The 12,416-nt window shown below is 43.4% G+C and overlaps 1 protein-coding gene across 1 annotated transcript in view; it reads left to right on the top strand.

Moving 5' to 3' along the window:
* Positions 1–11,876, top strand: part of LOC124009394 (TGF-beta receptor type-1-like) — a 51,650-nt gene extending 39,774 nt beyond the window's left edge. The window contains exons 4-9 of the mRNA XM_046321188.1: positions 380–610; positions 971–1,138; positions 1,357–1,513; positions 5,093–5,217; positions 5,536–5,666; positions 10,209–11,876. Of these exons, the coding sequence (XP_046177144.1) occupies positions 380–610; positions 971–1,138; positions 1,357–1,513; positions 5,093–5,217; positions 5,536–5,666; positions 10,209–10,334 (938 nt within the window). The 3' untranslated portion in view covers positions 10,335–11,876. The remainder of the gene's footprint in view (positions 1–379; positions 611–970; positions 1,139–1,356; positions 1,514–5,092; positions 5,218–5,535; positions 5,667–10,208) is intronic.
* Positions 11,877–12,416: the final 540 nt, after the last annotated feature.

The raw sequence follows: 12,416 nt of genomic DNA, 5'->3' as shown, positions 1-12,416 counted from the left end.
GAGAGGATACTGTGGATTCAGACAGTGATTCATTTGTTCTATTTTCCGAAGATATTTATTTTGACGTCTTTGAAACAGAGAGTAGCTGCAGGTCTGACTGTTGAAGTCTTCCTACTGTACCTCTGTCTGCCTCAGTGTTCTTCTGGACTTGTGCACACATTGGATCTGTCGACAGAAAGAGTCATTCCATTTTTGGATCCAATGGCCTGCTTTTAATCCGTTTCTTCAGTGTCTCTTCCACACAACCAATATCACAGTTGTGAGTTCCTCTCACCTTGCTGTATAGAACTGCTTTCAAACTTCTCCTAAAACCCTGGCCTCCTAATAACTGGGCTCCCTCTCCATACAACCCCACCCCCCCCCACCCACCCCTCCACAGGTCTGCCCCTATTGGTGCAGAGGACCATAGCCAGGACCATCATCCTGCAGGAGAGCATCGGAAAGGGGAGGTTCGGGGAGGTGTGGCGGGGCCGCTGGCGAGGAGAGGAGGTGGCCGTTAAGATCTTCTCATCCCGGGAGGAGCGCTCGTGGTTCCGTGAGGCCGAGATCTACCAGACAGTCATGCTTCGCCATGAAAACATCCTGGGCTTTATTGCCGCTGACAACAAAGGTCAGAGGAAATATTGGAACAGAGTAGTGTTCAGTAGAGTGAAACATTTTTGAAACAGGGAGGTACTTGTCCAATAAGAGCCCAGATTTTCATTTTCTGTAGGAAAATGTTTTGATAGTGTGCCCTACTGAACATGACTGTATTGATCCTATGTTCTATGACTAATGATGCTCTTAATTTGACAAGAAGTTGGAACTGTGTATTTGGGACCAAGATAGTATAGTCAGGATACTAGCAGGCAGCGTTTCATTGAGTTTCTCTGATGATCTGTTGTAAATGCAGGCATTGTGTAAAGTGTAGCTCACCTAACGTCTCTCTCTCACTCACTCTCTCACTGTTCTCTCTCTCCTATCCTCTCAGATAACGGCACGTGGACCCAATTGTGGCTGGTATCAGATTACCATGAGCACGGCTCCCTTTTTGACTACCTGAACAGGTACACGGTGACAGTGGAGGGCATGATCAAGCTGTCCCTGTCCACCTCCAGCGGCCTGGCTCACCTGCACATGGAGATTGTTGGCACGCAAGGTGAGGAGGACCAATCAAAATGTGGCTCTTAATGTACTTCGTATAGCATATGTATCCACATAACATGTACATAGTTATGAAATGTAGTGGTTTTACTCTGCACTCAGATATTCCTTTCTCTGCATCTCTCTTCCTTTTCCTCTTCTCTCTCTCTCTCCTCCGCTCGCTCTCGCGCTCTCTCTCCATTTACACACTTCCCCCTGTTCTCCTCCCCACAGGTAAACCTGCCATCGCCCACCGCGACCTGAAGTCTAAGAACATCCTGGTGAAGAAGAATGGTACTTGCTGCATCGCTGACCTGGGATTGGCTGTCCGGCATGACTCTGCCACTGACACCATCGACATCGCCCCCAATCACAGAGTTGGAACCAAGAGGTGACTGCCTGCACGGCCAGAGAAACAAGTGTCTGCGATACACACAGAGGGAGAAACACACATAAACTGAAAACACAGAAATGGACACACACACAGAGGGATAAAGAGAGAGAAACCTCACGTAATGCGACAACTACTTCAAATCAAATCAAATTTTATTTTACTTAAGATTAGGTAGAACTCAATTAGGTTACATTATTTTGCTCGGGTCCCTTAATCCACACGGCTGTGTATGCCCTCATTGGAGTGCTGTCAGTATTGAGTCTGTCTTGGGCTGAGGCTCAGGGAAAATGACATCTGAGTCATTGGGCCTGTTGACATTGGATGCCTGTGAGTGATAGAGAGAGCGGAGGAGTGATGACGAGAGAGACTGCTGAGTGGATACAGCGTTATCTCTGAAATCTTAATCCGCTCAGTGGAAGGAGCGTGTTGGCAAAGTATCGCTATCTGATCCGATTGATCCATTACACTTCTCGGATAACAGTGTAAAACATGGTTAAAACGATCATTTTGATATCATGAATGGTGAATTCTTGCATCCATAGCTCGGTCTATGAATTTGAGAGTGATTCAATTTCTCCAGCCCCCTCCCTCAGCTGTTTACTGAACCAGGGGTGAGACCCTTTGTTATTGTTTCTACTGCTGATTACCGCTTTAAGGTATCGCCTGCATTACTTTTATTTGCGTGATTAACGCCATTTATCACTAATGTTCATTGTTTACAGTTTAAGTCGGAAGTTTACATACACTTAGGTTGGAGTCATTAAAACTAGTTTTTCAACCACTCCACAAATGTATTTTTAACAAACTATAGTTTTGGCAAGACAGTTAAGACATCTACTTTGTGTGTGACACAAGTCATTTTTTCAACAATTGTTAAGACAGTTTATTTCACTTAATTCACTGTATCACAATTCCAGTGAGTCAGAAGTTTACATACACTAAGTTGACTGTGCCTTTAAACAGCTTGGAAAATTCCAGAGAATTATGTCATGGCTTTAGAAGCTTCTGATAGGCTAATTGACATCATTTGAGTCAATTGGAGGTGTACCTGTAGATGTATTTCAAGGCCTACCTTCCAACCCAGTGCCTCTTTGTGTGACATCATGGGAAAATCAAAAGAAATCAGCCAAGACCTCAGAAAACAAATTGTAGACCTCCACAAGTCTGTTTCATCCTTGGGAGAAATTTCCAAATGCCTGATGGTACCAAGTTCATCTGTACAAAAAATAGTATGCAAGTATAAACACCATCGGACCAAGCAGCCCTCATAACGCTCAGGAAGGAGATGCGTTCTGTCTCCTGGAAATTAATGTACTTTGGTGCGAAAAGTGCAAATCAATCCCAGAACAACAGCAAAGGACCTTGTGAAGATGCTGGAGGAAACGGGTAGAAAAGTATCTACATCCACAGTAAAACGAGTCTAATATCGACATAACCTGAAAGGCCGCTCAGCAAGCAAGAAGCCACTCCTTCAAAACCGCCCTAAAAAAGGCCAGACTACGGTTTGCAACTGCACATGGGGGCAAAGATTGTACTTTTTGGGGAAATGTCCTCCGGTCTGATGAAACAAAAATAGAACTGTTTGGCTATAATGACCATTGTTATGTTAGGATGAAAAATGTGGAGGCTTGCAAGCCGAAGAACACCATCCCAAACGTTAAGCACGGGGGTGTTAGCATCATGTTTTGGGGGTTCTTTGCTGCAGGACGGACTGGTGCACTTCACAAAATAGATGGCATCATGAGGGATGAAAATTATGTGGATATATTGAATCGACATCAATCAGGAAGTTAAAGCTTGGTCGCAAATGGTTCTTCCAAATGGACATTGACCCCAAGCATACTTCCAAAGTTGTGGAAAAATGGCTTAAGGACAACAACGTCAAGGTATTGGAGTGGCCATCACAAAGCCCTGACCTCAATCCCATAGAAAATTTGATGGCACAACTGAAAAAGCTTGTGCGAGCAAGGAGGCCTACAAACCTGACTCAGTTACACCAGCTCTGTCAGGAGGAATGGGCCAATATTCACCCAACTTATTGTGGGAAGCTTGTGGAAGGCTACTTGAAATGTTTGACCCAAGTTAAACAAATAAAAGGCAATGCTACCAAATACTAATTGAGTGTTTGTAAACTTCTGACCCACTGGGAATGTGATGAAAGAAATAAAAGCTGAAATAAGTCATTCCCTCTGCTATTATACTGACATTTCACATTCTTAAAATAAAGTGGTGATCCTAACTGACCCAAAACAGGGAATTGTTACTGGGATTAAATGTCAGGAATTGTGAAAAACTGAGTTTAAATGTATTTGGATAAGGTGCATGTAAACTTCCGACTTCAACTGTAGGTATCTTAATTAAGAAGACAGTGTCCAGTGTCGTTCCCACAATGATATAAGGAATGGACAAGGATGTGTAAAAGAGTAGATGAGGATGTGAAAATGGTTACGTGTACAACAATGTGTCAGGCTTATGCTATACAGAGGGATGGAAGAAGGGGGTGTGAGGGGAAGTGTGAAAGGAAGACTGTCGTGTGAGGGAGGAAGGTTGAAGCTGAAGTGTTGCAGCGCGGGGCATGTCGAGCAGTGCTGTGGGGCTTGACTGGTCACAGCGCTCACCAGCAGGCACCAGCTAATCCGCTTCACTGATGCGGTCTTTCTGTGTGTGCTGTCAACCCCACTTTAACACACACACAAGCTCACACACAAGCTCACACACAAGCTCACACACACTGACATGTGCAAACACACATTATGATCTTCTGTCCTTGTGGAGACCTAAAATTACATTTCCGTTCAAAATCCTATTTTCCCTAACCCCAAAACTAACCCTAACAACCCATAACCTAAACCTAATCTCTAAACTTAAAATAGCCTTTGTCCTCATGGGGACATGGAAATGTTCCTTGTTTTACTATCCTTGTGGGGACGTTTGAGGATTTTAGCTCCCCACAAGGACAGAAGAACTAACCCACACACACACACACCATCCCTTCCCCCCCATCTCACCACCACTGTCCCCTGGGGCCTCCAACAGCATTTTCACCCCACCAGGCGGCGCTGCAGTCACTGACAGTGTGCTAATGTGTCGCCTGGCTTTGTATTCTTGCCACACTCTGCCCTTCCTGTCCTTTCATGTACACGGTGATGGACCGTGAACTCTAACCTACTACAGCCCCTCTCTCTCGCTCGGTCTTGCTCGCGCGCTCTATTTCTCTCGCGCTATTTAAATAATAATAATAATATAATAATAATATATGCCATTTAGCAGACGCTTTTATCCAAAGCGACTTACAGTCATGTGTGCATACATTCTACTCTCCCCACTTTCCCTCTCAAGCGCCGTGCTCTACCAACTGAGCTGCAGAAGGACCACCTGAGCTAAGAAGGACACTGCAAGCTCCCACTCTCCTGACAACACTGCAAGGCTCGCCTCGATCAGATCATCATGTAGTGAAGGACTGGACAATAGACTTGAGAGTGTACAGGGTCACTCAAGATACTCTGAGAATAATGAGATCATGTTGTCACACTGTCTGAGAGGCTAAAGGGAACTGTCTGGTGAATGTCTCCTCAGGTACATGGCCCCTGAAGTCCTGGATGACTCCATAAACATGAAGCATTTTGAGTCATTCAAGCGGGCAGATATCTATGCCATGGGCCTGGTGTTTTGGGAGATCGCACGGAGATGCTCAATAGGAGGTGAGTTAACACTATGCTCCTTTTAGCTCCCACTTGTTTTGGCCCCAAGGACCTTGGCTAATTCTGAAGCATCAAGTCCATTACACAGAGCAGCCAGCCACTGACACAAAAGGCTTTGGATCTGCGGGACTCTGACTCTTCTCTGATCTGTCCCTTTAAGGCTTGGTGTCAACACATTTGTCATTCTCTGATATTTTCAACGTTTTCTGTCAGAATTGTATCGTAGATTGCCTTTGGCCTGTGTTCTTAGATTGGCATTGGCCTTTGTTCTGTGTAAGCCTTTGTCTAAGCCAATCCTGTGTCTGTTGCCCCCCCCAGGTATCCACGAGGACTACCAGCTGCCCTACTATGACCTGGTCCAGCCAGACCCCTCGGTTGAGGAGATGAGGAGGGTGGTGTGTGACCAGAAACTACGGGCCAACATCCCCAACAGGTGGCAGAGCTGCGAGGTATGACACCATGCACTTCTTACCTTTAGGCACTGCCCTTAGGAATATCATGCATTTTGTTTCTCGCCCACTTTCTCCATTTGTCTGTCTACCTCTGCTCTGTCTTCGTCTCTTGCTTTCTCCCCCTCTCTCTCTTTCTCCATTGTTTTGTCTCTACTCTCCTTTCGGTCTCCTGCAAACAGCCTTCCCACTTCATCATCACTAGATCCACTCTCCCGCTCCTCTGTCTTTATTGATGCACTTTGTATTGCTGGAGAACAGACAATTAGATTACATCCAATTTGCAGTAATACAGCTTCCTAATCAAATCATCATCCCCTGCAAGGTTACAATGGCTGCTGCCAGAGCATCAGCATCCCAGGTCAGCTGTAAAGCAAACAACTGGATTGATGGCCAAGCTTGTTAATATTAAATGGCCCATCAGTCTGTTCTGTTCTCTCTGTCTGCGGTTGGAGAAACAAGGCAGAAATTAGCGGTTTTAAATCACTCAAAGCTGATATGCTAAATTGACCCAAAGAGCACATCAGGGACACATTCAAAGATATGAATAGGAGACTCATCTCTCTGCCCTTGTCTATGCTGCTCCTCACTTTAAATCTGGAGATGGACTGGTGTTCGTTCAGCAGTGCTGAGCTTTCTCTCTCTGTCTCTAATGTTGCCAATGTTAAAAGTCATAAACATTTCCACAGCTCGGCTGCGTGGGTGTGAGCCGCCGGCATACATACATACACGTAGCAGCAGCCTTTAGTTAAGAGAATGAGTTTATCTGGATGTCTAGACAGGTCTGTTCCAGCCAGGGTCATGTTGTGTAGCTGTCTCCTCTAATAAGCAAAGCATTCACACAGACCACTGGTTCTGAAGCGGAGCACATGTCCATGACATCTCGACAATGAAACGCATGGTTGGTTCAGGAACTATGTTTATTATAAGATGCGGTAAAGACGTCAATGGAACAGAGACCGTGGGGATAGAAAGACGCCGGATTGGTGCACATGCAACAAGTCTGATCTAACAAATGGGACATTGGCAGTGGTGGAAAAAGTGTCCGATTTTCATACTTGAGTACAAAATAAAGATGAATAGAAAATGACTCAAGTGAAAGTCTCCCAGTAAAATACTACTTGAGTTAAATATACTTAAATATCAAAAGTAAATGTAATTGCTCAAATATATTTAAGTGTCAAAAGTATAAATAATTTCAAATTCCTTATATTAAGCAAACTAGACGGCACCATTTTCTTGGTTTTTATAATGTACGGATAGCAGGGGCACAATCGAACACTCAGCCATCATTTACAAACAAATCTTGTGGTGTCACCAGGTCAGAGGCAGTAGGTATGACCACATGTTCTCTTGATAAGTGTGTGAATGGACCATTTCCCTGTCCTGCTAAGCATTTACAGTGTAACGAGTACCTTTGGGTGTCAAGGAAAATGTATGGAGTAAAAAGTACATTATTTTCTTTAGGAATGTAGTGAGGTGAAAGTTGTCAATAATGTATAAATAGTGAAGTACAGATACCCAAAAAAACGACTTAAGTAAAAATACTTTAAAGTACCACTTAAGTACTTTACACCACTGTATATTGGTCATCCATCACCATTGATGTATTGTAACAGGCCCACAATGTGGTTACCAATGTTAGATTTTGATATTTGGCTGTTTTTGCTACATAACATTTAGAAGTAGTCCCTTTTCAAGTTTAGAAGAAGTTGAATGCTAAATGCCGACTCCCGTTCATAAACGGTGGCTTCGGAAAGTATTCAGACCCTTTGACTTCTTCCACATTTTGTTACGTAAAAGCGCTATTATGAAGTTGATAAATAAATATTTTTCCTCAGCAATCTACACACAATATCCCATAATGACGAAGCCAAAACAGATTTTTTTGACATTTGCAAATGTATTAAAAATAAAAAACAGATAACTTAAGTATTCAGATCCTTTGCTATGAGACTCGAAATTGATCTCCGGTACATCCTGTTTCCATTGATCATCCTTAAGATGTTTCTACAACTTGATTGGAGTCCATCTGTTGTAAATTCAATTGATTGGACATGATTTGGAAAGGCACACACCTGTCTATATAAAGTCCCACAGTTGACAGTGCATGTCAGAGCAATAACCAAGCCATGAGATCGAAGGAATTCTCTGTAGAGCTCTGAGACAGGATTTGTGTCGACACACAGATCTGGAAAAGGGAACCAAAAATATTTTGCCGCATTGAAGGTCCCAAAGAACACTCCCATCATTCTTAAAGGGAAGAAGTTTGGAACCACCAAGACTCTTCCTAGAGCTGGCCTCCCATCTAAACTGAGCAAGCGGGGGAGAAAGGCCTTGGTCAGGGAGGTGACCAAGAACCTGACTGTCACACTCTGACAGAGCTCTGCAGTTCTTCTGTTTAGATAGGAGAACCTTACAGAAGGATAACCCTCTCTGCAGCACTCCACCAATCAGGCCTTTATGGTAGTGGCCAGACGGACGCCACTCCTCAGTAAAAGGCACACGACAGCCCGCTTGGAGTTTGCCAAAAGGCACTGAAAGACTCACAGACCATGATAAACAAGATTCTCTGGTCTGTTGAAACCAAGATTGAACTCTTTGGCCTGAATGCCTAGCATCATGCTCTGGGGATGTTTTTCAGCGGCAGTGAGACTAGTCAGGATTGAGGCAAAGATGAAGGGAGCAAAGTACAGAAATAGCCATGATGAAAACCTGCTCCAGAGTGCTCAGGACCTCAAACTGGGGTGACGGTTTACCTTCCAACAGGACAACGACCCTAAGCACAGAGCCAATGTTTCTGCTGTGCTTAAAGCTGCCCATTTAATAGTACATGCTCTAGCAATGTGAAATATGTTATTAGAAGAACAATCAAAGTGTTGGTTGAAGAATAATTATGGTGTTTATTTAATTTAAAGATGTGTTTGTTTGAAACACTGTACTGTATCCCTGTTGACGTGCCATTGCAGAATAATTTGCGTGATGTGCGAGTTTTCAAGGAATATATATTAGTTGATAGGAATAACGTTGTTTATGATGTGTTGAAATTTCCATGGAAAATGATGTGTTTATGGTTTAAATGTATTTTGGGCTATTGCTTAGGCCTACTTAGGTGCTTATTTGGCCTTTTCCCGAGAGCGAGCAGGTTAGGCAGGTAACAGGTTGGCAATAGTAGTTTTGTTATAAACTTTTCAGGCATAAACTCTGTCTATTAGCTACTGAGAATATCTTTGATTTATCCAAGTCGTTATGTCAATGTCCTGTCTGTTATTTTTAGCACAAAGTCTATTGGCCAGTTCGTCCTGCACCGTCGTCACTGTCCGATCCGCTGCCTCAGCTCATGCTTCACAGTAGGCGTTCAGTGTCCGGGCATACTGCTGATTTACAGCCCTGCATTCAACACCGTAGAATCACTGACACATCAACAGGAGTGGTCAGGACCACCTGACCACTTTGGCGGCGATCGGGGGATTGATAAATAGGGATGCTGTGGATTGGTATTCAGGCTTGTGGCTGTGGCCTGGATGTTGTAAGTCTGACCAGCCTCTTCACGTCAGAGCTCCATTGTGTCTCCATTGCTTACAGGGTAACGTTGTCATTGCTGAGACGTGCGGACTATGGGTTGAAGTCTTAGTTCAGACTTCTGCTGCAGTTTCAACACCATGCCTCTGAGTCTCTGTCACTGTTTATCTCTCTCACGTTCATGAGTTCTTGCACATCAACAGTGATTCTACTTCAAAGAATGACATTGTGACTTTGGTTGCAAAGGGAGGGTATATTACTGGGTATATATTCAGAAGTTTACCAGTAAACTACCAGCATTTTGGTATCTTCCAAGGATTTTATGAAATCTATCACAAGACATCTAGTGGTTGTTTGTTGTACTTTAGATTATCACAGGTAATTATCTCTGTCCGTCTGTGGCTTTATCACAGGTAAAATATATGAAATAATTAAACATGATGAAAAAGCTGTAAAACTATACATTTAGTGAATACCATTTATGTTTAGTATGATAGATTCCGCATGAAATATGCTTAATATTTTTAGACACTTATTAATTTTACGTTGTCAATATGTACTTGTCAATGTTTTGGTTTCAAACTGGTGGCAGTTGTGAAAATAGTTGGACAAGTTTCAGAGGTAAATGAAAATAATCCCATTGATAATTAATGTATTTTTTTTCATTAATTAGGCTATTTTCTCTGGAACCATATGGTCTATCTACTAGAAATTCATAGTCGATGTGGACACAGATATAAAAGATGAACACCAATTATGAATAAAACATTATATTTTTTTAATATTCTATTACAAATTACCAAAGTTATGATAGATTGCCATAGAACTTCTGTTAATTACCAAAAATACTGAAGATTCTGGTAAATTACCAGTAGCTTTGCAACTCTAATTGTGACATTGCTACAGACATGGTGTATACTCAATGATTGGTGCTCAACAACTTGCAAAACAAAATGTGGGTGTGTTATTGCTGCTTGTGATATTGACCCACTGTCTCCCCTGCCTCTGTCCCCTCCCCAGGTGCTGCGAGTGATGGCTAAGATCATGAGGGAGTGTTGGTACTCCAACGGGGCGGCCCGCCTCACCGCGCTGCGCATCAAGAAGTCCCTGTCCCAGCTCAGCCAGCAAGAGGGCATCAAGATGTAGACTAGAGGGTCAAGACTACCTGTCTGTCTGGACTTTCTTTCTGTCCCCATCGCTATGTGCTGTTCTCTTCGACATCTCTTTCTCTGAAGAGGAAGGGAGGGGATAGTACAATTCAGGTGGGTGTGTGTACCTTTCAATGTCTCATTCCTTCAAGGCTGATTGGAGATTGCTTCTCTGCTCTTCTCTGTTCTCCTCTGAGATTGCATCAGGACATGGGTGGATTCTGGATAACATTCTAGACTCTGGATGCAGAGACACAACCTCCTGTCCCTCCCGTTGTTTTGCCTGACTGTATCCATCTCTTCTTTCTTTACCCCATGCAAGAAACGCTGGACTTTATTGGAACCTCCTGTAGGAATTCCATTGCAAATATCCTGAATCAAAGAAAATATGCATTGAAAGAAATTCTAAATTTTGATATACCTCTCAAGGTCAGTGTCTATTTAAGTGTTTTGTTTAAACATGATTAAGTGTTACTTATATGAATTTCTTGATTTCACTTCATATCTTTCACCTTAAAATGTTTATTTTACAGATGCCAGATCCATATTTTTTTATGTGTTTTGTCAAGCAAAACAGAACATGACCTCATTAAGCTTTGTCAAATATGCAGTGAAATATGCAATATCTTGTTCATTGCTATGTATATATGTTCCTTAAAGTGTATACAGTGTATACAGACAGTATTCAGACCCCTTGACTTATTCCACATTTGTTACGTTACAGCCGTATTCTAAAATTGATTAAATTATTTTTTCCCCACTGATCAATCTACCGTACACACAGTACCCATAATGACGAAGCAATTTTTCTGTATGAATGTTTGCAAATGTATATTTAAAAAAAACTTGGATGGGGAGTGTTGCTGCACAGCTATTTTCAGGTCTCTTCAGAATTGTTTGATCGGGTTCAAGTCCGGGCTCTGGCTGGGCCACTCAAGGATATTCACAGACTTTTCCCGAAGCCACTCTTGCATTGTCTTGGCTCTGTGCTTAGGGTCCTTGTTCGGTTGGAACGTGAACCTTCGCCCCAATTTGAGGTCCTGAGCACTCTGGAGCAGGTTTTCATCAAGGATCTGTCTGTACTTTGCTCTGTTCATCTTTACTTTGATCGTGACAAGTCTCCCAGTCCTAGCCACTGAAAAACATCCCCAGAGCATGATACTGCCACCACCATGCTTCACCGTAGGGATGGTGCCAGGTTTCCGCCAGATGTGACGCAATCTTGGTTACATCTGGCCACTCTACCATAAAGGCCTGATTTGGTGGATTCCTGCAAAGATATCTATCTTTTTTTATAATTTAAAAGTTTACAACTTTTTTCTCCCCAATTCCATGGCATCCAATTGGTAGTTGGTCTTGTCTCATCGCTGCAATTCCCATACAGACTAGGAAGAGGTGAAGGTTGAGAGCTGTACGTCCTCCGAAACACAACACAACCCAGCCAAGCTGCCCTTCTTCTTGACACAATGCCCACTTAACCCGGAAGCCAGCCACACCAATATGTCGGAGGAAACACCATACACCTGGCGACCGTGTCAGCGTGCATTGCGCCTGGCCCACCACAGGAGTCGCTAGAGGGCTCATGGGACAAGAACATCCCTGCCAGTCAAACCCTTGCCTAACCCTGACGACGCTGGGCCAATTGTGCGCCACCCCATGGGTCTCCCGGTCGATGCTGGCTGCGACAGAGCCTGGACTCGAACCAGGATCTCTAGTGGCACTGCTAGCCTTAGACCATTGCACCACTCGGGAGCTCTGTCAGAGTGACCATTGGGTTCTTGGCCACATCCATGACCAAGGCCCTTCTCTCCCGATTGCTCAGTTTAGCTGGGTGGCCAGCTCTAGGAAGAGTATTGTTGGTTGCAAACTTCTTTCATTATAAGAATGATGGAGACCTTCCTTGACTCTACACAATCCTGTCTCGGTGCTCTACGGACAATTTCTTCAACCTAATTTTTGCTCTGAGGTGCACTGTCATCTTATATAGACAGGTGTGTGTCTTTCCAAATCATTTCCAATCAATTTAATTTACCGCAGGTGGACTCCGTTCAAGTTGTAGAAACATCTCAATGATGATCAA

Source organism: Oncorhynchus gorbuscha, linkage group LG22 (assembly GCF_021184085.1).
Source record: "Oncorhynchus gorbuscha isolate QuinsamMale2020 ecotype Even-year linkage group LG22, OgorEven_v1.0, whole genome shotgun sequence".
NCBI classification, from domain to species: Eukaryota; Metazoa; Chordata; class Actinopteri; order Salmoniformes; family Salmonidae; genus Oncorhynchus; species Oncorhynchus gorbuscha.
Note: the sequence above shows the minus strand (reverse complement) of the source record. Positions and strands in the feature narration are given on the sequence as shown.